General features: G+C 46.6%; 1 protein-coding gene across 3 annotated transcripts in view; it reads left to right on the top strand.

Annotated features, from left to right (window-relative positions):
• Cracdl (CRACD like) overlaps positions 1 to 27,391 on the top strand; it is a 137,466-nt gene that overhangs the window by 91,492 nt on the left and 18,583 nt on the right. For all 3 annotated transcript variants that reach the window (XM_076833083.1, XM_076833081.1, XM_076833082.1), the window contains exons 3-7: positions 8,745 to 8,913; positions 12,951 to 13,086; positions 13,827 to 13,991; positions 17,610 to 17,822; positions 21,882 to 24,042. In XM_076833083.1, coding sequence (XP_076689198.1) covers positions 8,745 to 8,913; positions 12,951 to 13,086; positions 13,827 to 13,991; positions 17,610 to 17,822; positions 21,882 to 24,042 — 2,844 coding nt within the window. The remainder of the gene's footprint in view (positions 1 to 8,744; positions 8,914 to 12,950; positions 13,087 to 13,826; positions 13,992 to 17,609; positions 17,823 to 21,881; positions 24,043 to 27,391) is intronic.

The raw sequence follows: 27,391 nt of genomic DNA, 5'->3' as shown, positions 1-27,391 counted from the left end.
TGTACATGGTGAGAGTGTAATGTGCACATGAAGATTAGGGTGATGCATCTACAAGCTAACGGGCACCAAAGATCGCCAGCACACTACTAGAAATTAGTTAACAGAAGTGGCACAGATTTGCTCACAGCTCTTAGAAGGAACCAAACATGCCAGTTCCACCTTGATTTTGGCTTTCCAGCTCCAGAACCATGAGACAATTTGTTTCTGTTAAGTCACCCAGTTTGTGGTACTTTGTACAGCAACCCTAGCAAACTACATAGCAGAAACAAGAAAACTAATATGATAAAAGCATCAGATGTCAGAACTCTCAAATACATACTATAAAACATGATGTGTAAGATTTGAAAATATCTGGAAGTTCCAGGAAACCATAAAAACTAACATGGCACCCAGCCAGTGCAATAAGGCAAGAAAAATAAATTAAAGGCATTGAGATAGAAAGAAGAGATAAAACTGCATTTGCAGGTGACATGATTATCTAAAATATACAAAGTATCCAGAACTGTTAAGTTTAGCATGTTCATAAAATATTAAATCATAATATAAAAATCAGTTATATTTCTATTACTAGCAATGAACATTTGAAAAATTGAAATCTTGAAAAGTACCATATGTAATAGCATCAAAAATTTAAAATACTTAGGTATATATGTAACTAAAATATATGCAGGATTTGTATACTGAAAGATACAAGTAATTGTTTAAAGAAGTTAAAAAGACCTAAATACATGGAGAGATATATCATGTTTATGGATTGAAAGACTCCATGTTGCTAAAATGTTAATTCTCACCAAATTGAGCTGCAAATGGTGTGTTAGTACATGTAGGTATAGTGCAGTTTTCAAGTCAGCTATGAAAGTCAGGGATACAGTTAGTTTGATACTTTGTTGTAAGAATATCAATCAGTAACTTTTTTCTTTTTCTTTTTTGTTTTATTTTTCAGTTGTGAGAATCAAACCTAGGGCTTTGGGTATGCTAGGTACATGCTGTACCACTGAGATATAACCCCATACTGTAATAGTGTAATCATTTTTTTATTTCCATGAAGGTTCAGATTTTTTTTTTATTTAGCAAGAAGCCAACTCTATAGGATTGAAATGAAAATAGTGTGTGAGATGTTTTGCTTTGAAATAACCTACAGGTAGTGGGGAGGAAATGGGTAAATATGAAGCAATCAAAATCCCAGCAGGATTTCTAGGAGTTACTGGCAAGCTGACTCTAAACTTTATATGAAAAGAGAAAGAACTTCAACAGGTAAAACAATTTTGAAAAATAGAAAGTTGGAGGACTCACCACAGTACTTGATTTCAAACTTACTATAAAGCTAATAATCAAGCAGAAAGATAGATGTTTGGAAATAGATAGAACAAAGTAGTGTCCAAAAATAGATCCATATGAAAATGATCAGTTGATTTTTGAGAAAGTTGCAAAGGTGATTCACTAAAGGATGCTAGAACAATTGAACACCCATTTGTAAGACAATGAGCATTGATTGATACCTCACAGATTATAAAAAAGTTAACTCAATATATCCTAGACATAAATGTAAAACTATAAAGTCTTTAAAAGAAAGCTTAAGAGAGAATATTTTTGACCTTAGATTAGGGAAGAGTTCCAAGATATGATGCTTCAGTCCATAAAAGGAAAAAAAATCAATAAGTGGGACTTCATCAAAATTGACACTTTTGCTCTGAGAAAGATACTGTTAAGATAAAAATACAAATCAGACTGGGAGAAAATATTTGTAAATCTCACTTGATGAAATATTTACTGTTAGAGTCTGTAAACAAGTCAGGATGGCACTTGGCATTTTGCCAGAGAAATGTTAGGGTCTGTAAACAAGTCAAGATGGTGCCTGGCAAAATGCCAGAGGGAATGGTTTGTGAAGTAACGCCAGCAAGCCATTAAGTGTGGAAATTCCTTATTGGTTGACTGATGTATCTAGTTTATGCTAATTAAGATAAGCTGTGTAAAAAATATAAATACCTCTGTTGTCCTACAATAAACGGCTTCCACTCCTGCTATATCAATCTACACAAGTTGCTCGTCACCCCCCGGTTAGTTTGCCCAGCCAGCCGGGCTGCGGTAATTTACATCCAGCATATATTTGAAATCATCAACATTCATTTTTTTTACTGTTTTTAAAATAAATTTATTTACTTATTTTAATTAGGTATATTGACAGCAGAATGCATTTTGATTCACTGTACACAATTGCAGCACAACTTTTCATTCCTCTGATTGTACAAAGATGTAGCATCGCACCCTTTGTGCAGTCATACATGTACCTAGGGTAATGATGTCCATCACATTCTACCATCTTTTCTGCCCCCATCCCCACTCCCCTCCTCTCCCTCTCCTTTGCCCCATCAAAGTTCCTCCATTTTTCCCATTATGGATCAGCATCCACTTATCAGAGAGAACATTCAAAAACAATAAAACAAACCTATTTACAAAATGGGCAGATCTTAAAAGATGTTTTTATCTAAGAAGAAACACTCAACATCTAGTCATTAGGTAATGCAAATTGAAACAGCAATGAAACACACTACACAACTATTAGAACAACTTGAAAGAAATCCTCTGAGCAGCGCTGGTGAGGAGGCATTGCTGGTAGGAATGTAAGATAGTACAGTCAATATGGAAAAGATTTTGGCAAATTTCATATAAAGTACATGCACTTAGCCTATGACTCAATAATCCCACTCCCTCATATTTACCAAACAGCAGTGAAAACATGGTTACACAGAAGCCAGTAGCAAGATTATTCATAATTGCTAAAAACTGAAAAGAATTCAGATGTCCTTCAACTGGTTGGATGGTTCAACAAACAGTGTATCCATCCAATGGAATACCACTCAGCAGTGAAAAGGAACAAACTATGGGAAGACATGAAAATATTGCATGAATCTCTAAGTGAAAGAAGCCAGAATCAAAAGGCCACATACTGTATGACTCACTCTGTTCTGGTTTAGATACGAGGTGTCCCCCAAAAGCTCTATTTTGTCCTTGCTGAGTGGAACTCTCTCTCTGCTTCCTGGTGTGATGTCTTGAGCTGTTTCTTCCACCACACCCTTCTGCCATGATGTCACTTGAGCCCTGAGGAAAAGGAAGAAAGCTGTGTGTGGACCGAGACCTCCAAAACCGTGAGCCCCCAGATGAACTTTTCCTCCACTGAAATGGTTCTTGTCAGGTGTTTGGTCACAGCAGCAAAAAAAGCCAACTAAAATACCCTTGATACGACCTTGAAGAGGCAAGGTTATTGGAACAGAGATCTGTGGACGCCAGGGGTTAAATATGGGCAGAAATTTTAACTACTTGAGGAAATTTGGGGGCGGATGTCCTGTACAGCTCTGCATCTGGATTGTGGGGATAAATATGCAATTCTGTGTGCACTAGAAAGAGTGCGTGTGCCAGGGGTCAAACCCAGGGCCTTACAAATGCTAAGCACACACTGTGTGACTGAGCCATGCCCCAGCCTGAAAGAGCGGTTTTTTGGTTTTTTTGGCTTTTTTAGTTGAAAATATTTTTCTGGAATTGAATTAAAAAAAAAAAAAAAACAAAGATGTCCCAATCTACAGATTTAAAAAAAACCAATTAATCCCAAGAAGACTAAATACAAGGCAATCCATCCACATAGTATAAAACTGCAGAAAACCAAAGCCCAAACTAACAATCCTAAAATCAGTCAGCGGAAGAGATCTCTTCTGAAGGAACAAAGTACTGATGGCTTCCCAACAGGACAGAACCCACAGCACCATGCAATAATGGCTTCAGGATATTATTAGAAAAATAACTGTCAGCCTAGCCCTCCGAGCCCAGGAAAGACAGGGATCAGGATGAAGGAGAAATAAAAGCATCTTCAAACCAAGAAAACCTGAGTTTGTCACCGTTGGACCCCTGGAAAGCAGATTCTGCAGGAAGCTTCCTTTGGCCGAAGGAACTTCCTGGTGGAAGTCCTGGATGCAAGAAGGACTCGAGGCCAAGGAAGTAATGGTGTCGCAAAGGGGATCCAAGTGTTCTAAGATCCATGCATGGTCCTGCGATAACCCCGCCGGGTAACCATTGCCAGAAAAGAAACAAAAGGCAAGGCTTCCAAACTTGTGATGGGAACCATGCAAACAGTCAGTTAATCCAAGAGAAGACAAGAGCAGAGACTGAGAAAACAGACCAAAGAGGCTGGACTTGTTTTGACTGATATATCAGTGATCACGTGAGGGCAAACGGACCAATGAATTGTCCCACTTCAGTAAGGCTGCCAGGGTGCATTCCTAAAGCCCTAAGTATATGAATCTTCAATACAAAGGTTCAGAAAATTAAGGATGGTGAAAGAACAAAAATACACCTTGTGAGCCCTGAGCAGAAAGAAGGCGGCAAAGCCGTATTTGTATTAGTCAAAATAGCATTTATGGCAGAAAGCCTAATTGAAAAATAAAGAGGGCCATTTTATAAAAGTTTCAATTTCCCCAGAAAAATGATGATTTTGCATGTTTATGTATTAAGATAATGTCAAAAAATTATATAAAGTAGAAGTCGATAATTAAATAGATAAGAAAATCTACGATCCATAGGTTAGTTTCTTTTACGTCTCTTTCTGAAATTGATAGAACAAATATGTGTACTATTTTACTAGTAAAGACAAAGTATTTGTACAGGTCTATCAAAGAGAAAAAGGCCTTGTTCTAATCGACCTGTGTTTTAGTCAACTTTTCACTACTGAGACCAGAAGACCTGTCAAGAGCAAATTTAAAAGGAGACATTTATTTGGGGGCTCCTGGTTTCAGAGGTCTCAGTCCACAGATGGCCGACTCCATTCCTCGGGGCTAGAGGTGAGACAGAGCATCAGAGTGGAAGGATGTGGTGGACAGAAGGGGCTGAAGACACCACACCAGGAGTCAGAGAGTGACTGAGCTCAGCTCACAAAATATAAACCCCAAAGCCACATCCCAGTGACCCACCTCCTCCAGCCACTCCCCACCTGCCTACAGTTACCACCCAGTTAATCTCTATAAGGGGATTAATTCACTGATTGGGTTAAGGTTTTCATAACCCAATCATTTCTCCCCTAAACTTCTTGAATTGTCTCACACATGAGCTTTTAGGGGACACCTCACCTCTAAGCCATAACAACATGTACAGGGCATGGAAGAAAACACATTATTTGAAAGTATAGTAGGAACATTTATAAAAATTGTTGATACACAAAGTAAGTTGAATGGAATCAGATCAGAGTATATTATCTGACCACAATGCAGTAAAGCTCAAAATCAACAACAAATAGAAAGTCCCCGAGTGCATACAATAAAAGAAAGAAAAGAAAAAGAAAATCCCCAAATACTTGGAAATGCAGACATACTTCGCTAAATAATCCCTACATAGGTCTAAGAAGGCATCATAATGGAAATTAGAAAACATTGTCAACTAAATAGTAATGAAAATACTACATTTCATAACATGTGCATGAAACAGATTTAGAAGTGCTGCCTTAAATGTATGTTTTGTAAAAATAGAGAAAATGTCAGATTAATGTTTATTCATCTAAAGAAGTTTTTTAGAAATAGCAAAATCAACCCGAAGAAAGTTTGCAGAGATAGTAGAGAATAGAAACCAAAACAATATAAAATAAACATTCCACAGACAGAATTGACAAGCCAAACTTTTTTGCGGGGACGGATACTAGGGTTGAACTCAGGGGCACTTGTCCACTGAGCCACATCCCCAGCCCTATTTTGTATTTTATTTAGAGACAGGGTCTCACTGAGTTGCTTAGCACCTTGCTTTTGCTGAGCCTGGCTTTGAATTCACGATCCTCCCAAGCCGCCAGGATTTCATGCGCCATGGCACCCTGCAAAGCCAAACGTTTTATAAGCAAATAAAATCAACAAACCTCTGTTGCAATTGATCAGAGAACAAAGAGAAGGCACAGATAATTAACATGAGGCGTGACGAAGCTTCAGCACTCCAAAGGAACAGGCAAGGGTGTTAGAATTCTATTTGCTAGTCGATTTGAAAATTTGGGGGAAAATGGATAAATTCCTAGAAACATGTGGCTTACAGCAGATTCAAGAAGTAGAAATGGTCAGACAGCCATTGAAAAAACTGACCTAGAAAGCTGGCAGAAGAGATAACACATAGAGGGCTGACCGTTGTCCTCGCAGTTGTACTCGGGGTCTCCGTAGCCACACTCTTATCCACACCGTTCATGCGGTAAGCAGCATCTCTGACCGTCAGCATAGTAGGGCTGTACATTTGTTCAGGCTTTGGGGACATGTACCAATTTGTTGACGAGGTAAAGGCCAAAAGGTGTCCTGACCAATGGCAGGAAAGTCTGATCTTTCAAAATGCTGACCCTTCCTAGAGAACCATCTGTTGACCTCACACATTTGCTGCAGAACTTTCTTTCCTTAGGGAGGGGCTTGTTCCATCCCTGCTAGAGTAATCCTAAGGGATTGTCCACCCGGAGACCAGACCTGCAAGCTTCCCAGAGGGGCATTATTACTAACACTACAGAAATATTCTTGTTTTTAAAGGAATTCAGCTTACAGGATTATTTATCAGACGTTTTCAGCTGAATCACTTTAACCAGTGTCCACGACCTATGAGACAGCATCTTGGTGACCTCTGACGTCACCTCCTTCTGTTGGAAGGAGAGGAATGAACTCTGCTGAGCTACTCTGGGGACATCGTGGGGTCCTGGGCGAGAGGATGTGTGGGTGACAAGGAAGGTGACCTCAGAGAGGCGATCCCAAATTGTGAAAAAGTATCGCAGATTCTAACAATTCAGGAGATGTGGCCCAGTCTGACTCGGCCCTGCCACAGCCTCTTCCAGCATAGGAATGGCCGCCACTGGGTCATCTTTCTCACTAAGAGTTATTAGCTCATCATGGCACTCATTACTCCAGAGAGCCACCTCTTGCCAATAAGACCAGGCTTCGTCTGATTGTCCTTAGTTTATGTCCGGGATAAATGAAGCATCTGAATGTTTTTTAATAACTCGAGTAAAGGAAACATGGAATATAGACCCAATGAACTATTACTCGGCCACCAAAAAGGAATCATATCTTATCATTTGCAGCCAAATGGATAATACAGAGGCAGTCAAGTAAAGTAAGTCAGATGCAGAAAGATGGGTACTGCATGTTCTCTCTCATATGTTAAAGCTAAAGCTAAAAAATAAAAAAGATCACTCAAAATGTGTAAGTAATGACTCTAGCCTTGGAAGGTGGCAGGGAGGAGAGCTGGAGGGAGGCTGGATTATGGCTAACCCAAACTCAGATGGAGGAAGTAAGTTCTAGGGTTCCACAGCATAGCAATGGGGGGCAGTTATAGTTCACAACGATCTATTATATACTTCATTAATATCTAGAGGAGGTACACTTGAAACTCCAAACACAAAATAATGATAAAGATATGGAAATATTAATTATTCTGATTTTATCAGCATGTATTGTATACATGTGTTGAACTACTGCATTGTACCCCCAAAATATGTATGATGATTAAATGACAACTGAAGATGTTTAAAAATGTTTAAGGAGCCTCCAAAAACTTGGAATGGAACCACCATTTGACCTAGCTATCCCACTCCTTGGTCTATACCCAAAGGACTTGAAATCAGCATGCTATGGTAATGTAGTCACATCAACGTTTATAGCAGCTCAATCCACAGTAGCTAAACTATCAAACAACTTAGATGCCCTTCAACAGATGAATAGATAAAGAAAATGTGGTACATATACATTTAGCCATAAAGAAAAATGAAAGGATGGCATTTGTCAGTAAATGGATGGAGCTGGAGACTGTCATGCTAAGTGAAGTAAGCCAGTCCCCCAAACAAAGGCTGAAATGTTCTCTCTGATGTGTGGATGCTAACACATAATGAAGGGGTGGGGAGGCTAGGGAGGAATAGAGGTACTTCGGATTAGGCAGAGGGGAGTGAAGGGAAGGATAGCAGAAGGAATCGGACATTATGACCCTATTGCATATATGATTCTACATAGTGTACAACTGGAAGAGTGAGAAGTTATACTCCATTTATGTATGATGTGTCAAGATGCATTCTACTCTCATGTATAACTAATTAGAACAAATTTAAAAAATAAAATATAGGCATCCAAAAAAACGTTTAAGGAGATGGAAATGTTAATGCCTTATTTGATCATTACACACTGTACACATGTATTGAATAGCCACACTGCACCCCATGCATTTGCACAATTGCAATAATTTTTAAAAAATACCTTGGGTCGGGGCTGGGATTGTGGTTCAGCAGTAGAGTGCTCACCTAGCATGCTCGGGGCCCTGGGTTTGATCTCAGCACCGCATAAAAATAAGTGAATGAAATAAAGGTATTGGTCCAACTACAACTAAAAAAAAAATAGATATTAAAAAAATACCTTGGGTCATCACACAGCCTTCACCTGATCAGAACTTTCGTCGTTGTTGTTTATGAATATTTTAGACGTTAAACCTTGATTTCGTGTGAGAGGGAAGCTCCTGGGGCTTAAAGATTCCATGATCATGCTCCAAGGCATTCTTGCCTCATCTACTTAAATTTTCTGAATAAACAAACTGATTTTGTTTCCAGGTGTGAAGGCTGTTACACCAAGCAAAGGAAGGACTTCCGGAAGCAGGTGGCCAGCGTCAGGCCTGAACCCGGGCTTTCTCTGCTTCACGGGCACCTGGCACACCTGCGCACAAACACACACTCCTGCTCATTATTACTTCTGCTTACCTCCGTATAGGAAAGAAGAAATCTAAATTCAAAACTTTCAAGAAGTTCTTTGGGAAGAAGAAGAGAAAGGAATCGCCTTCGTCCACGGGGAACAGCACCTGGAAGCAGAACCCGGCCAAGAGCGAGGTCATTGCCATCGAGTCGGGGCCAGTGGGCTATGACTCCGAGGATGAACTTGAGTAAGTTGCTGTCGAGGCCACGGGGCCCTGCGCTCCCGCTAGAGGTGGGGACATCCGGGCTCAGCAGAACGGATCCTCTGTCAGGGTCTCAGTACTGTGCTGGGCTCCCGGCCTCCTCCCCTCCTGGGCAGCCCAGGAGCGGTTCCTCCACACAAGTTATGTCCTTTGTCTTTCTAAACACGGGATGGAGAAAATGTGTGTGTAGGGGTGGGGCATGGATACGTAGCTGCTGTGTGCCAGATGTATTAAGTGTCCATGGTCCACGGGTACAGTGGCGCACACCTGTAATCCCAGGAGGCTGAGGCAGGAGGATCGAGAGTTCAAAGCCAGCCTCAGCAATGGCAAGGTGCTAAGCAACTCAGTGAGACCCTGTCTCTAAATAAAATACAAAATAGGACTGGGGAGGTGGCTCAGTGGTGGAGTGCCCCTGAGTTCAATCCCCGATATCACACACACACAGAAAAAGTCCATGATCCCCATGGGAGAAGAGGTACCATATGCCATCAAATAAATGAGCCAAATAAGCCGGAGAGAAATTTGGAAGCTACCTGACATCCCAAAGCTGAACGCCAAAGGATTGGGATGTGGACCTTGGTGTAATGTGACTTAAACACCTTGAGGACCATACGAGAAACACGTGGCTCTCTGAACTTGAACTCCAAGCAATCTAACAAGGATGCTTTCTCTGGTCCGAGTCCAGGATGGAGAGAGAGGAAAGCTTCTTGTTCAGTCTTAAGAAAATCATCCAACACTCAGAAGAGACCCAGTGTGGGTGAAAAATTGGGGGAGGTCTAGTGAAGAAATGCTGGTTTTTGTAACTTGTAGTCCATCAAAATATAGTTACCAGGCACATCTTCCCGTCCCTCCAGCCGTTATTTCTGTAACTAGAAAGAAACAGGTTGGTTGTCCTGCCTGCTTTTATGTTTTCTTTAAAACATTGGCCTCTGAGTTGAGGATGAGATTCCTCAGAGAGCATGAACCCACTGGGGGTCTGGGGAGGGGGGGATGTAGCAGCGGAGACAGGGTCCTGGGCCTGAGCCAGCCCATGAGGGCTCCTGTCCCTTCCTAGCTCCAGCCTCTCCCTGTGTGGTTTTATTTGCTTTTTAAGGTGTAGAAATTAAATTGACCACTTGGTGGCACCAAATGACTGTAGAGGAAAATTTAGATTCTGCTCCTTTAATTTTTTTCCAGTGCTGGCAGGGAGCAGGGCGGGCCATGGGTGGTGCCTTGTGCAGCGTGAGGAACCCACTGCACACAGGCCCTAGGTCCCATGCTCCAGACCCTGAGGGAGCAAGAGTTACCTCACTGGCCAGCCCCAGGGGCACGCTCACCCCCACCCCACCCACCCCATCTCCTGACAGGAGCAAGCCGTCCGTCCTGTGGTTGCAGGCACAGACCTGGGGATGACCCCTCCTGCCACAGACAGAGCTGGGGGGAAATGACCTGTGCACTTATCACGTCCTCCTCTTAGAAGAAGCCCGAGGAAAGTTGGGGTCAGGCCCTTGGTATCTTTCTATCTCCAGCACGTAGCAGGAAGCTGACTTCAATTGCTTGCAAGAGTTTGCCAGGATCCAGGAAAGGATCCCAACTTTCCTTTAGGGGATGGAGTATGACAAGTGACATTTTTCAAGATGGTACTGAGGAGGAGACCAGATCCAGATCTTTAGCTTCTAGTTCCTTCCTTTCATGCTTGCCAGTTAGCTGTTACTGCTCCTAGAGTTTTCTGGTGGGTACAGCTAGGAAATTCGTTTGGCTTAAAGAATAATCATTAATTCACTGATATTTTCATTCAAGTCTTATCTCTTTGATTCTTTGTATTCTCTCTTTTTTTTTCTATTGGAAATCTTAGCATTTTCTTCATCCTGTAATAAAGTCACTTTGTGCTCCATGCACAGTTGGCCTTCCACAAACATTGCTCTACTCTGTTTCGTTTTGTTTTTAGCCCACATTACTACTGATGGAACTACTAGGTGCAATTTGAAATGTTTGTCTTTGTTGTTCGTAGAATTCATCCTGCCCTGGATGTGGAAGCAAAAGTCATTTGGAGGGCTGGGGCTGGGGCTCAGTGGTAGAGCGCTTGCCTCACACATGGGAGGCACTGGGTTTGAGCCTCAGCACCACATAAAAATCAACCAATAAAATAAAGGTTTAAAAAATAAATCTAAAAAAAAGTCATTCAGACACAGAGTTAAAGGCACCTGAAATCCTATCTTTCTTTTTGTAGATCTGTCAACAACCTGCTGTAAAAGTTGGCTCATTTGTTTCTGTTTTCTAGTTTTAGAGATTGCTCTATTTCCCTTCCCTGTCTTTTGTTTATAGGAAACATTTACAGTTTAAAAGACAAAAATTGTAAAGGCAGGTACCTTTGTACCCTGTTTCTCTATCTAGTTTTCCCTCCCCGCAAAGGGAACCATTCTTCCTCACTTATGATTTGTCCTTCTGTTCTTATTTACTTTTTTCTTTAAATATTTTCTTTGTTGTTGATAGATCTTTATTTTATCTGTTTTTCCGTGGTGCTGAGAATCGAACCAGGTGCCTCACACACGCCAGACAAGTGCGCTACCGCTGAGCCAGAACCCCAGTTCTTTTTATATTTTTTGAAAGCAGAGCATGCACCTGTGTTCTCGTATGTTCCTGTGCATGTCCCCACCCCCTTCTCCCAGAGCTGGTGTGCCCCGAGTGTGGCTGTGTGCCGCTTGCTGTACTTCTGCAGGTTCCTCTGGCGAGCTCCTGCAGGGAGAGGATCTTCCTTTCAGTCAGAGGCAGAGTCCTCCTCCTAGGATGCTCCTGGAGTATTCTGTTCAACACCCCGAGGAGTATGTTGGCTGCTTCCCCATCTCACAGACATTGCCGTGGTGAATGGCCTTGATCACGTGGCCTCCTGTGTTTGGCTAGGGTGTCTCTTTGGAGACTTCTTCATTCCCCTGGACTCCTAGTGACACCCGAGTGCAGGGGTTTGGGCAGTGCTGTGGTTTCCAGACAGTATGGTCATGGGCTGTGCTGCCGGCCGGAGATCCAGGTGTGTGTGTGAGAGAGACAGACCTTGTGTTAGGAGCTGCCATTGGCAGGGAGGGACAGTTTTTTCCACTGTGCTGATTCCTTCCTAGAAACGTGAGGACCCCCCTTCTGGGAGCCACGGTGCCTACTTGCAAGCTTGCCCCTGCAGGCCAGAGAGTGTAATTAAAGGGAAGCACGGCTGACCCGACACAGCTTGATCTGCAGTAGGGCAGGGCCACACCTCAGAGCCCTAATGCCCCAGAGAGGACAGGATGCCCCGGGGAGGGGCAGGGGTGGAGTCGGTGTGCACAAGACCAGCGAATGTAGAGGCTGCTTTCCTTCCTTCACCGTAGTCTCCATCATCTCCTTCCACCTATTGTTCAGGCTGCTAGGAAAATCTTACAGCTCATTCCCACATCCTGTGGACATTTTATGAATGTCCATTGATTGGGTTCAGTTCCAAATCAGATCCTTGAGCTCCGGGTTGGGAAAAGGGCCTGGCATGGCAATGGCAGGAGGGCCCGCCACTGATGTTTGGGACGTAAGCACAGAGTGGCAAGGATCGTGCCGGGTAATCAGAAGAGGATACGGCCGTGCAGATGGCAATTCTCACTACGCACAAGCAGGGATGCATGGTACCTCCAGCCCGCAGGCCCTCAGCCCACTGGGCAACACGGAGGGGCTGCACATTTGCCCCCGAGCCATGCCCTCCTTCTGCCACATTGGTTTCCCCGCCCTTCCTCCCTGCAGGCTTGGCATCTCCCAACCTCACACCTCAGGTTTTCCACTAATAAAAAGAATTCGCAAGCCTTCAGATCTCTTAGGAAAATTCCCAGCTCTGCGCAGCTACTAGGGGTAGCCCGAGGTATTTGACGGTTGAGAGGCATAAACAGGAACCAAGAGCTACAGACGACACACACAGAGGACTTGTAGGATGTGCCTGGTGCGGTTAACCCACACGGCCCCCCTTTCACTCTGGGTCCCCAGGAGTCGGTGAAGGGGGAGGTGGCCAGGGTCTCACGGTCACTTTTTTATCCCAGGGAGTCCAGGGGCACGCTGGGCAGCCGGGCCCTCTCACATGACAGTATTTTCATTCCTGAGTCGGGACAAGACCCTGCTCGGCCCGTGCGGGTATTTTCCCAAGAAAATGTGTGCGACCGGATTAAAGCCCTCCAGGTGAGCATTTCCTTGGCAGAGACTCTTGGTTTGGTTTGGAAGCCAGATATTTTTTTAATATTTTGTTTATTTAGTTGTAGTTGGACACCATACCTTTATTTTTATGTGGTGCTGAGGATCGAACCCAGGGCCTCCCATGTGCTAGGCGAGCGCTCTACTGCTGAGCCACAATCCCAGCCCCTGGATGTCAAATGTTAATCCAGAAGTTTTAAAGTGATTTCTGCTTCATTTGTTTGCCATGTTTTAAAGTAATAGGCACATCACAAGTCTCCTAAGACTCACCAAGCTGCTTACCCCTTGATCTTGATGCATTCTGGGTTACAGCTTAAATGAACAATGAGAGAGAGAGGACGAGCTGGGTAGCACACACCTGTAATCCCAGTGGCTTGGGAGGCTGAGGCAGGAGGATCGCATGCCAGCCTCAGTTACTTAGTGAGGCCCTGAGTAACTTAGCAAGACTCTGTTCTCAAAAAAAAAAAAAAAAAAAAAAGATAATTTAAAAAGGGCTGGGGATGTGGCTCAGTGGTTAAGTGCTCCTGGGTTCAATCTCCAGTACCAGAGAAAACCAACCAAGAGGAATGACCACAGGAGCTGGTAGCCAATGCTGTTTCAGCTTAGTAACCCCCGCCATGCAAGAGTGTTGACGATATTTCCCAAATGAATTAATTGGAGTAGGGAGATTTGTTGATAAGTGTTATTGATGAAAACACTAAGAGCAAATGGTCTTTATTTCAATCTAGTTAAAAATACAGTGTCACGTGAAAATGGGGCCTCCGCCCCCTCCAGGGGGGCTTCCGGCCAAGCGGGCAGAGGATACCGGCATGAGCTCCGAGGATGATGGGCTGCCCCGGAGCCCCCCTGAGATGTCCCTGCTGCACGACGTGGGTCCCGGCATGACCATAAAGGTGAGTGCAACCTGGGCCCTGACCCTCCATCCATGCCAATCATCCAGGGCAGCTGGAGCTCTGGGGGCTCCTGGGGGCGGCCGGGTCACCTGAGCCTGCAGCTGGCCCTTGGGCTATGTTTGTCTTCATTCTTTGAGCAGAAATTCAGGTCTGGTGAGGCGATGTGGTTTGGATGACATATTTTTGTGATGGTGTTCAGACCGATACCTCGTCTTTCCGGTCCGTGCAGACAGTCAGACCCACAATCTCACTTAAAAGAGGGAGCCGCCTTTCTGTGTGTTCTCTGCTACTGTGACGCTGAGTGGAAAGAAGGGAAGGGTGGACATGTACACTGGTCTAAACGCCACGTCCTTGTCTTAGGACCACAAGAGCCTGTTGGTCTAGAGTGTGCAGCCCATTACTGGTGAACAGGGCAGCAGAGAAATTTGGACCGCAGGAGAGTTTATGACCCCAGAAGGGCAGAGAGGGGCGGAGGAGCTGATCCTAATACCCTGCTCCCCATAAAATCCGAGAGGAGGGGCCTGAGCAGGTGAGCTCTTTCTCATGCATAAACACCATAGCTCCTGCTGCTGCTGCTTTCTGAAAACGGTATTTCACTGTAGTAAGAATGCTTCACACGCACACAGTGCACTCTGACCCGAGTGATAAAGTAGACGGTCATTTTACCCATGTAGATAAGGCTTGCTGTGGACGGAGGAGTTGGAATTATTCCAGGTGTGTTGATGCTTGAAAAGCAGATAAAGGTCAGAGTTCGAGTATTAGGGTCACGCACCCGCCCTGGGATCTTTGGAATGCTCTGGCCCCTGGCTGGCCTAGGAGCTGTTCATGGTGGGGCTGCAGATTCTGTGTTGCTCTCAATTATGTTCAGCAACTATTTCAGCTTGGATGCCTGCGAGTCCACCACAGATCTAATTTTTTTTTTTTTCTTATTTTTCGTTCTTGTGGAGTTGTGGCTTCCATCACTGATGGGAAGTCAGGACTGTGATGTGGCCGCAAAGTCAGCCCCCACATTGGGGCTATCGTGAAGCTACCTGGAGAATTAATTATTCCCTCCAGATTCCAGCTCCAGGGTGAGCATGTCCAAGCTCACTCCCAGAGTGGGGCCGGGGGTCCGGAAGCTGCCCACACCTCTTCAGCCTCAAGAAATACTAGAGAATGGCCTGTTTCTGGGCTCTGCCAAGCTGACCCTGTATTTCTTCATACCCTAAAACACTTCCAGGTACAGTTTTATTGTCACCCTCTCAGGAGCAGACGTGACTCTGTCTCAGGCCACGTGGTAGGAGATGGCTTCTTATTCAGCATGAGTGACTCTCCCTCCTCCCATCCCACGGATCCCTGGCTCTCACACTTCCTACATCTTCAGGTAGTAAAGAGGAACAGGTGGTACCTAACCCCATGCATTAGAGAGCCAGCCCGGTTCCAAACCCACTCACACCATGATGTACAATGCCATGGTCAGCTGCAGGGGGCCATTCATGCTGGACCAGGGCTGACCTTGTTTTTCACCGCATCCCTTCTATGGTAGTTACTGCACACACACACACAAAGTTTCTGAGATTTTTAAAAAATCAATTATTGGATAATATGCACAATCCATAGCTTCATGAAAACTAAAATTTGAGCCTTTAGGATACAAAAGAAAGAAAAGAAAAAGAAAAATGTACTCCTTTCCAGTCATCACGGATCCCAGAAAGTGTTTTGTACACACTTGGCCGATTGAGAGGAAAAAGATGATGCATCCTTTAGAAATGTGCTTATGTAACGGGATATTTAACATAATGGTGCCTTAAATCCCAAGAGGACGGGATTTGGGGCTCTTTAATTTTATCCTGTATGACACCTTCCCTAAGCCCATGTGCTTGACAAAGCCACTTGAGATTATTGTTAAAGAAAAAGAAAAAAAAAAAAAAGACTTTGGCAGCAAATATGGACATAGCCACGGTGGTATTTCCTGACAGTGAGGTTTTCGGGAAACACGTGGAATTATTTTTGAAATTCATTGCAGCGTGTGTGAACACAATGAATGAAACCTTACCTGGTGGGGTTTTATATGTCTAACTGGTCATGTTCTAGGTTTTCTGCTATTAAGGTTTTACCAAGCTTTGTCACCTCTTGGAATCCATGTCCTCAGGGCCTGGGGAGGGTGGAGTGAGATCAGATAGATGGGTGCCCCCCCTTCCCAGAGGGGCCAGCAGCTTCTCTTCACCCACTGTCCTGGCCCCACCAGCTCTGCTCCCTGACTGATGGCCATTCATGTGGGCACTGTCCTAAGCTCATTCCTCAAAATAAGCCCCATTTTGAGGACAAACTTTGGAAAGCACCTATGACCTAAGGTCACGCCTTAAAAAAACCTCCTGAACCTCAGTGCATTTCCTTTGTGCCACATTCTGCACGACTTAGACTAAGTCCTCTGCTTCCAGAAGCAAGACTGCAGGGAACGTACAGTGATCAGCAGTAGGCAGTGCAGATGACTCTCTGGATGCTGCCAACTCACCCATGAAGACACAAGCCAGCTTCCCTGCCCCAGCCTCCTCCCCAGAGAGACCCCTCCATACCCCACCCTTGAAGTCAGACCACAGATCAGAGGCAGAACTCATGATCCTCCTAGTCATGATGGGATTGGTCTTCCCAGTTCCCGAGAACTCTCAGAATGACAGTGGGGACAAAAATGAGAGTTCTGAGGACAGAAGAGTCCCCTAATGGCAACATCAGCTGTGACATTGGCGCAGGGTTTACATGTGAACAGAAGTCAGGGAAGCTAAACTCCATGCCAGGGTCTCCCAACCAAGGGGTTAAAGTGAGCTGAAGCTAAAACCCAGCAATACAAGTGCACACTCACGTAGAGGAGGGACAGGGGCTGTTTACCCTTCGAAACCTTTGGGCTGTTAGATTTGTAGACCAGTAAACAAAGGCTCATGTTGCACACATCTTAGCAGCATAACCCACGTAGACTGCACCTCGTGAGGGAGTGTGCCATGTTTGATGGGCAGGTGTCTTAGGGTATTGCCCTTGGTCTTCCAGTGACTGCCAGAATCCCCTTCCTCCCTGGAAACACCTTCTTTCTTTGCTGACCATCAGTTCAAGCTATTACAATCTATTAATATACTTTTAACTTACCAAGTGGTGACTTAAAGCCAGATTGCCCCAGGAGGTTGCAGAGCTCTCCAAGAATGAACAAAGGTCCAGTAATAGAAAACTGGGTAGGGCCTTGCCCTCCTTCTTGGACAGCTTCTGTGCCCTGGCCCCTAAAATCCCAGCTCTCAGCTTCCATAGACAAAAGCAGGAGCTTCTACCCTTGGAGATACGGGCTGGACTGGTCCCTCGGGAAGATAGCTGGGGGCATGGGGGAGAGTGGTCCTGCTCAGGAAGCCTGTTCACAGGCTCTTGCATGGCCTTGGGAAGGAGTGGAAGGTTTCCAGGGTTTGGCCCAACACTTTGAACTCCCAGCCGTTTCACTTTCTAGAGGAGTATCCTGAATGCTCCCTGTCAAGAGCCAACCTGAACAAGTTTCCCTCCCAGGTAAAAGCCCGAGAGTGTGGGAGCACAATGAAAGGCAAGCCGGTGTATCTGTCTTGTCATGAAGTTAATGTTTGGTGTATTGCTCCTTGTCCCATGAAGGTCTCTTTAGTGTCCTCATCCCGGCCACAGTCTCCAGAGCACACGGGCGATGCCACCAACTCCTCCCGGACCTCGGATAGCAGCCTGGCGCCCGTGGCTGATTTCAGCTGCCCTCCAGAACTCTCCTCCTGCCTGGACAACTCTGCAGCCAAGCACAAGCTCCTGGTCAAGCCCCGCAACCAGCGGTCCAGCAAAATGAGGCGGCTGTCTTCGGTAATGGGCTCCTCCTCTGCCCAGGGGCCAGGACGGGTGGGCTGGGTGGCCCCCAGCCCCTACCCTGCCCTCTCCCCCGCTCCCTCTGAGCACCACCCCTGTCAACAGGACCACACTGCGGGAACTGGAGTTGGTTGTTCATCTTTTTTAACATCAGTCAATGTCCCTCCCTTATATCAACCCCGTCCACAGGTTCACTCACTCATTCCCCAGACCCTGTCACTCACATGCTGTGTGTGGTGCCCCAGCATCTTGGTCCAGGGCTTCTCTTCTCCTCGCTTTCTCGCCCCACACTTGGGTCTCCTTTCTGCTGCTTGAGCTCCTCAAGATGTCCCCAGCCTCAGGTCTTGGTACTTCTGTGTCCCCCTGCCCAAGACGCTCTGTTCCTGGCTAGCTCTGTCTCAGCCTTAGGGGTCTCATCTCAGGATTCCTGTCCCCAGAGAGGGTCACCATGGTCTTTCACTCCTTCAGTGGTCTTGCCACACATAGACAGGACCTTTGAAAATGTGTGTGTCCTCTTTGTGACCCTGTCCCCAGCTGTACCTCTAGCCCTTAAAGTGGTGCTAGGCACAGGGCTGGCATTTGGTAAGCCTTTGAGAGGGTGACGAGTGGGTGACAGGAGCTGAAACCCTGGAGGGGACACCTGAGCCGCATGAGGACGTAGTTGGCAGCATGGGCCTCTCACCTTGTGTAGAACAGATTCCTCTGTGGTGATGCTGCTTGAGAGAATCGTCTCCTTGTAGTTCTGGAAGCTCAGCTGACTCATGGGGCACTCTGACCTCCTGGTATCTGTGAGTTAGAGGTCAACAGGGTGCCACTGTCCTCTCTGCCTGGAGGAGGTGATAATCAGGGCAAAGGGCCAGCCTGGACACAGAGAATGACTGTGCTTAGAGAAACACTCACAGACCAACCTCCTCCTCCCTCTCCTTCCCTCAAGAATGATGGCGGGGTGTTGAAGAAGTGCCCAGGGCAAGCTAGGCGCTTCAGCGGGAGACAGCAGGCTGGGCCCACTCAGGACTTCAGGACTCCCTAGGGAGAGTGGGGTTTCCCTTGGACGTGTGGGAGGCGCTTTGTGAACTCAGGGAAGCAGGATTGACTATGCCAGAAGAGGCAGGCGGGTCACGCAGACTAACTTGCCAGCTGGGACCAGAGCACCAGTGCACATGCTGGGTGTCCAGTACAGTGACACAGCTGTGCCCTGTGGGGCTTGATGAGGTCCGGGAACTTCAGACCTGCCCATGTTCTTGCAGGGTGGAGTCATGGGGCCAGGCACAGGGCCAGCTCCCTTCTGGGCTCAGTTCTAGGTTTCATTCCCACGTAGATGTCTTTTCCTCTGGTGAGGTCACATGGCCCCTCTGCTACCTTTCTGTCCCTGGGCACTTCGTAGAGGCTCACTGTCCCTTTGGTTTTATGGGCAATGAGGTCCTGCTGTTTTGATCCCCCATATCATCCAGGGTCTTTTGCTCCGTCACTTCCCCCACCTGTGAGCTCAGCCATCCTCAGTGTCTCCACTGTGGCCTCTTCCTGTTCCTGCTGCTGGCCTGACCTGGCCTGGCCTGGCCTTCTCCAGCTGTGTTTCCAGGGGCTGACATCATTTCATATCATCGAAGCTCCTGAATCTTTTGGAGCTTTAGGATAAATGAAAAGGGCTCTTATTTTACAAACCCCATCATGTATAATAAAAACCCAGCTATAAAGACTGTGATATTTACCATGAATTTGAAATACACATTCAAGCACATTTGGCTCACCCCGTTTGCCTCCCCGCCCCAGCAGAGTGGTTCCCTCAGCATTCTGTTCTGCCACAGACCATGCTCTGTGTACGGTTCCACATTCAGAAGAGCTGAGCACCCATGGACGTTCACACCCACATCTCACTGTTACCAGAGGGTCCTCAGCCAACCCAGTCAGTGCCAAGAGCTGAGAACCTTGTGAATTCCATTTTGATAGGAGCAGCGTGGTTAGATGACTAGCCGCACGTTTCCTGGCTGGCAGAGACACCAAACATAGGACCCAGGTCTTAGAGACTGATGCCTATTGTCTGCCCCGGGTGCTACAGAGATGATGTGGACACTGCTCTAAGGGGATTCCTTTTTGGCCAGATGAGCTACTAGCCACAATAGCACCTTGCTGCACGCCAAGCAATTGGTCCCCCATTTCTGCTTGCTTGGGATGTTTCCAGGGGAAAAGCCACTCTAAGGACCCAAGAGGGAGGTGATGAGGAGGTTGCAGAGATGGAGTGGGCGAAACACCCAGGCAGTGCTCCCCTGGGGCTCTACTCAGCATCCAAGCCTACCTCTGGAGTCCATGCTCCACACCAGCCTTCATCCTGCCCTGTTCCTCCACAGCAGCACCCTCGTAGCTACTAGTGGCTCAGATCTACTCCCCAGCTTTCTGCTAACAGCCTGGCTTCTGTGATAGTTTCAAATCATGGCTCATTTCCCAAAGCGATCTCAACAACAGTAGTTTCCTGTAGTAGCCAAAGGCTAGGGACATGGCAAAGTTAGGAACTTGCAGCTCTGGATGATCTTCTGTAGGTTTCTTTCTTTCATTGTAGTTGGACATAGTACTTTTATTTATTTTTATGTTGTGCTGAGGATCGAACCCAATGCCTCACACATGCTAGGTAAGCATTCTACCACTGAGCCACAACCCCAGCCCATAATGTTCCCTAGGTTTCTTTGTGCATCATCTTTTTAAACCCAGAATAGGATTGTGTGTTTTGGTTATGTATGGTCACAAACAACCCAATCTTCCTGTGTTTGCTTAGCAAGTGGATGCCAGCTGGGAAATACTTAAAACTAACACAGGTTGGGGGTGTAGCTCAGTGGTAGACCACTTGCCTAGCATAAGCAAGGCCCGGGATTCAGTCTCTAGCACCACAAAAAATAAAATAAAAAATCTAAATAAGCTACAAATAACAATAAAACCACAAACACACCCCAGAGTGTCACATTTTAGGACAAGAGCAATGTTTATGCAACAGCCTGAGTGACGCTTGAGGTCTGCTGTCTTGAGCTTTTTAAAAAGATCAACCTCAGTACCCTCAACCTTTGAGACATTTTTACATATTGCTTTTGAGTGGTTTGTGATTATCTTAATTACATTCTTTTTTCCTGAGACAGGAGGCATGAACTTTTTGACAATCAGGAGGAAGTTAGACTAGACTCTAGATTCCAGAGACCTTTTAGAACTAAAAAATGCCACAAGGGAGTGTAAGGTTGTTAAGCCCAGTAGTGCTTCAGGCGGCCAAAAAGGAGACTCATAAACTATAGGATTGCCTAGAGGAGACAGATTTGCGATAGTTCTTGGGGATGCTGGTGGAGCATCTGGGAGGCACAGAGTGGGGGGCAGTCACTCAGCCCCACCTTGGGCACAGTGATTGGACCTTGGTTAAACTTGAGTGGAGAGTAGGAGACACAGTGTAAGACCACAGAATAAGATTTTAAATTCATCTGAAATTTTTGGATTTTGTTCTATGAGCTGTGGTTAACTGTGGCCATGTTCGAATGATATGAATCATCTTTGAGGAAACCTTTGAGGGTGCATCCCTGAGGAGAGCTGACATGGGGGACTGACTTAGAGGAGCACAGGGTCATAGAAAGAGCAATAGCTGTCCACCTGGTAGTTACCTGATAGGTTGGACTAGACCAAGATTTTGACACTCTGAGCTCCTGGTTCTCCAAGTGCAAAAGGGAATGACGGCCCCCTCCTCACTGGGATGAACTGATGACTACATGAAGTCACAAGTGCATAGCACAGTGTGATACACACTGCGTCTCTCTACCTTGCCCTAGACAATGGCATCTGCTGGTTTTGGGGCTCAGCCATAAGCAGCTAATAGCAACATTTATTTTGAGGGTGTAATTGCCATTGTTCTGTGGGAGGGTCCAGATAGAATAATAAGGAGAGATTAAGAAAAGACAGCTGTGTATGAATGTCAGCTCTGGAGATATACTGCTTTCTCAAAACCATTTTTAGGCCTTAAAGAAAACAGTGAAGTCCTGGACTTCCTAATATCTGCTGCAGTGATGGTGTCTTCTCTCCTTTTTCTCCTAGCGGGCCCAGTCTGAATCCCTGTGCGATCTAATAGGCACCCCAGAAGAGGAAGAATATGATGAGAAGCTTTTCCCTCAACTCAGCACAGAAGAGAACCCCAGCTCTGGACAATATGATCTGATGCTGCATAGAGACCCTGAGCCTCGGGGACTGGTCACCTTGCTGCCACCTGGGGGACCCCGTGCCAGACGTGCCCGCCTACAGCACTGCCCAGCGCTCAGTGCTAGTGTTGAGGATGGGCTCTCCCCTGGGGATGATGTCTCAAACTCCCTAGTGATCCCGGAAGTCATTGAGCCTGTGGCAGTCTCAGCCCCATGCTTGGAGTCCCCATCTCAGCCAGAAAGCTCCCTGCATCCTAGTTCTGACCATGAAATCCAGCGCAGTGAAATCCAGAAGAGGGATGAAATCCAGAAGGACAGTGAAATCCAAAAGATGGGGAAAATCCAGGACAGTGAAATCCAGAAGGACAATGAGATCCAGAAGAGTGGTGAAATCCAGAAGGACAATGAAATCCAGAAGGGGGTCGAAACCCAGAAGGACAGTGAAATCCAGAAGATGGGGGAAGTCCAGAAGGACAATGAGATCCAGAAGAGGGGTGAAATCCAGAAGGACAGTGAAATCCAGAAGAGGGGTGACATCCAGGAGGACAGTGAAATTCAGAAGAGGGGTGACATCCAGGAGGACAGTGAAATCCAGAAAAGGGGCGAAATTCAGAAGGACAGTGAAATCCAGTTTAGGGACGAGATCCAGGAGGACAGTGAAATCCAGAAGAGGGAAAAAATTCAGAAAGACAGTGAAATCCAGAAGATGGAAATCCAGGAGGAGAACAAAATCCAGGAGAGTGAAATCCAGAAAAACAGTGAAATCCAGGATATCGAAATCCAGGAAAGTGAAATCCAGAAGGTCAGTGAAGTCCAAAAGGAGCCGCCTGTGGCAGGCCCGCGTCCCCTAGTCCCGGGCACAGCTGAGGAGGAGGTGTGTGCTTCTGGAGAGATGGGAAGTCCACTAGTGACCTGCGTCTCTGAGAGGAATGTGGCTCCTGCTGAGACTGTCACCACCACCATCACCTTGGAGACACCCTCGGATCCAGAGGGTCCAGGCCAAAGGGTGCAGGAGGAAGAGGGGCCCGCACTGGCAGTGCCAGGACCCAACGGAGCTGCGGGAGAGCCCCCCGCCCTGGCCCCCAGCCCTCCGATGCCCAAGAGCTGCCTGAAGCACCGGGCGGCGAGCCTGAGCCTGGCCGAGTCGCCGGTGCAGGGCGCAGGGCAGTCACCCCCGCGGGAGCGCAGCCCGGGGGCCCCGGACGCAGAGGCCCCGCGCCCAGCCCGCGCCAAGGCCGAGAGGGCGGAGTCCTCCCAGGGGGCACCCGAGAGGGCAGCGCCGGGGCGGAAAAGCGGGAGAGGTAGCGGGGAGCTGCGCAGCGTGAAGAAGTTCTCGGTGTCCTCGAGCAGGGCGCGGTCACGGCCCAGCGCCGCCAGAGCCCCGGAGCCCGCCGGGGCGCCCGGTCCCCGCCTGCCGCTCCTGAGGAGCAGCGGCCTGGCCTGGAAGAGCGAGGCGGCGCTCGACGACCTCCAGGGGCTCCCTGACCCCGTCGTCGCAAAACCAGACCCTCCGAAGCCCGCAGAGTGCGACCCTCAGGACTCAGGGGACATTGTGGGCGGCCAGGCCCGGCCAAGCAGGAGCCCCCAGAAGGCCAAGACCACTCCGAGCGGCGCAGAGGCCGGCCCCGCCGCGCAGGAGCCACCCCCGAGCGAGGACAGAAACCCCTTCCCCGTCAAGCTGCGCTCCACCTCCCTCTCGCTAAAGTACCGAGAGGGCCCTTCCCAGGAGGCAAAAGGCGTCAAGAGGCACAGTGCGGAGGTGCGGTTAGAGAGAGGACTGACTCTGCCCTCCAAAGACGAGCAGGGTCACACGGGGGCCACCCCGGCTCTTCGAGGTGCCAGGTCTCCCACTGGCCCAGGAAAGGGGAAGGCCCGGGCACCTGAGCAGCTCGGCTTCAAGCCACCACTACCCAGGAAGCCACTTCTGCAGAGCTTCACCCTCCCGTACTCCTCTGTGGCCCCAGAGGCCAGTCCTGGGGAGCCAGAGAAAGTCACCCCACCTGTGGACGCCAGGAAGGAGAGTAGGATGGCGGAGAAGAAGTCGCAGCACAGGGGAGCAGGTAAGAGCCCCGGAGGGTGTTGGAGAATTAGCAGTGGGAAATCCACATTGGTTGGAATTTCTTGGGGGATGGCTACAAAGTGTGTAAATACTGTAGGTACAAACCTTGATGCAAGGAGAACTGGAAAAAAGAATCACAATTGCTCTTAGTACCACTGATGATTGTGTTTGATTAAGAATTGGGCCGCGAGAGGTGTAGATCAGTGGTATAGCCCTTGCCTAACTTTTTTTTTTGCAAGGCCCTGGGTTCCATCCCCAGCATTGAAAACCAAACCAAAACAAACAAACAAACAAAAACAAAAAACCTCTGATTAAGAGTTAGGAATAGAGAATGACAGATACCAGGATTTTATGAGAATGCAGAGAAGTCATATATGTGGATATAATAAGAGCAATGTAAAACGGATTCTTTCTTGGAGATGGTAGGATCCTCAGTGGTCCATCCTACAAAAGTATCTCCCACTCTGTCTCAGATAACAGCAAGGCCCCGAATTCCAAGACATGTGCTCATTTTGATGTAGGTTCTCCCACGGTCTGAGCTACTGCTTGGCTATAAATGGAGCATTTCACTTCTCTGCCAGTGAGAGCCCTGACCTTTCCACCCCAAAGAAGAATTTCTTCCTGTTTTAGAATCAGGCCCTTGTGGCCTGGCCTCACATAGAAAATATCCTTTTCTTTTTTGTTTGTTTGTTTTTGGTACCAGGGATTAAACTTGAGGGCACTCAACCACTGAGCCACATCCCCAGCCCTTTTGTATTTTATTTAGAGACAGGGTCTCACTGAGTTGCTTAGTGCCTCACTTTTGCTGAGGCTGGCTTTGAACTTGGGATCCTCCTGCCTCAGCCTCCTGAGCTGCTGGGATTACAGGCATATGCCACCACACCCAGCCTGGAAATCACTCTTTATGATCGCACTTATAAGTCGTCGTGAAACATAACTTCCCTCAGAAGATCAAGGATCAGTATTTATTTTCTGTCCCAAAAGGGAGATCATGGTAAGATGGGAGCAACACATAAGAATCTTTAAAAGCAAATATCTTTTAAGATAAGAAAGGACAAAATAAATGACTTTTCTCTCTGTTTGACCTTTGTCACATTTTATAATGTTTCTGATAAAATGAGAAATCTGTTGGACACAGATATTTGCAGTGGAGCTAAATAATCATTCATTGCTGGTTTGTTTTATTAGTGGAAATCCATGTGCCAGGAAGCAAAACTACACAATTGGTTCGTATATGTATGATGGGGACCCTAGAGAGAAGCTTTCCATGGGAAATTCTATTTGACAATGTTTCTGGCTATTTTAAGTGGTACTAGAAGCCCAGGAATCCACTTAAGCACTACTTTAGGGGACAGAGAAGAAACAGAACTCAGTGGCTGTTTTTGGAGAATCCCGCACCCTAAAAGGGAGGTGCATGGCAAGGGGGAACCGTTAGCTCATACAAATTAACACAAATACAAAAAACACTCTGTGTTTTCTGTGTCCCGGCTAGGAAGTTAGAGAAGATGTGAAGTCTAAAACACTGAGTTTCTAACTAAGGTGACACCCCCAGATTCAAGGAATTCCAAAGAACCCCCAGGTGTGAACTGGACCCTGAGCCCCGTGGTTCAGCCATAATTTTTGTGCTGCTGCTCCATTACAGTAATCAGTGAGGAGCTTGGGGGAGGCTCACGTCACGCTGATGGCCCACTCTGCAGATCTCTAACACGTTATTAAAGTGAATGTAGGGTGAGTCAAAAGGCCATCTTAATGGCGGGGGGGGGGGGGGGGGGGGTTGCTCTGTGCGGGTGAAACCAATATCAGCACCATCCACCTCCAGGTCAAGGAATGAAAATGCCTCTCAAGGGCTTGCCAAGTGAATGGAACTTAAAAACAGGACACTCAGGGTCACAGAACTGGAAAAGAAGCACCACAGGGCAGCACTTGGCTCCTTAATTAGGTATGACCTCCTCAGCCGAGGCTGCCAGGTCATCAGCACTATATAAAATGCTCCGGATAGTCTCAGTAGTGACACTTTTTGTGTTTTTTACTTTGACTTGTAAAATGCAATTCAGTATTTCTTTAAGGCTTTGCTTAAATAATAGAATTTTCTTGTCCATCTATATATATTAACATTCTCTAAGCCACAGAAGTAATCAAATGAATTCCAAAGTGAAAGAAGCTAGAGTACTTTTATGGGCACAGGTAATGATTTTCATTTTAATGCAAAGAGAGGAGGAGAGGAATCACCCACATTCTGTTAGGAACCATCCTCCCCGGAGGCCATATTTGAGACATAAATCTCAGGATGAGCTGTGGGTGCTGCTGGTCCCACTCCAGACCTTGGACTCCAGAATCTCAGGCTCCATTTCTGAAGCAGCCCCTCCAACTTCCCCAGGCAGGATCTGTTTGTGGTTTAATTCATTATTATTACTTCTTCCCTCATCGTCATCGATCTCAAATTATAGCAGCTGGAGGCAATTTGATTCATATAAAACATATAGATAATAAAAGTTTTAATAACAGTGTTCATCTGTTTTCCAGGAAGACCTAATTATTGCTGTTTATTATCTTGTGGTATCAGGTACTTTGCCCACAGCTCCTTGGGGCTGCCATCTCCCCAGTGCCCCCTCCAGGGCATGGGCCATAAAGTTAGATTATTGAAGTGTCCCCAGATGGGTACACAGTTCTGCCTGGGGCACTCCAGCAGCTGTGGCTCTAGCACTCCTGTTCATCTTTGTCCTATTCCTCTTCCTCTTCCTCCTCCTCCTCTTCCTCCTCCTCCTCCTCTTCCTCCTCCTCCTCCTCTTCCTCCTCCTCCTCCTCCTCCTCCTCCTCCTCCTCTTCCTCTTTTCCACAACTTGTGTTCTCTTCTTTGAAGGAATGGAGAAACCCTGTAGGGCAGAAGGAGGGGGGAAGAACACAATGACTGTTTCAATAAACATGAAGCCTGGTTTGCCAAAGGTGCTGATCTGCACAGGGACACCTTGAGTGGTGACTGCAAGCCAGGTACTGGGTTTGTGTTCAACAGAGGATACCTGTTTGTAGGCCTGGTTCACAATTTGCTCATCTACTTTTTGAGGAAAATGGCTCAGGGTTATCAGCCTTGTTCATTTGTGCAGGATATCAAGCCTCCTCCTGTTGGACCTATTACAGATCAGGAAGCAGCTTTCTACACCCAGGATAAGAACAGAGGAGTTTTAGGCTTGTGTGGAAAACTTGTAACACACACACACACACACACAAAATATATATATATATATATATATATATATATATATATATATATATATATATATATATGAGAAAGAAGAATCACTCTGAAGGGTACTCTTCAGATGTCACCTGTCTACCTTGCCTTCTTTTTCTGG

Source organism: Callospermophilus lateralis, chromosome 14 (assembly GCF_048772815.1).
Source record: "Callospermophilus lateralis isolate mCalLat2 chromosome 14, mCalLat2.hap1, whole genome shotgun sequence".
Lineage (NCBI taxonomy): Eukaryota > Metazoa > Chordata > Mammalia > Rodentia > Sciuridae > Callospermophilus > Callospermophilus lateralis.
The sequence above is the reverse complement of the archived record's forward strand: the minus strand, read 5'-3'. Positions and strand labels throughout refer to the sequence as shown.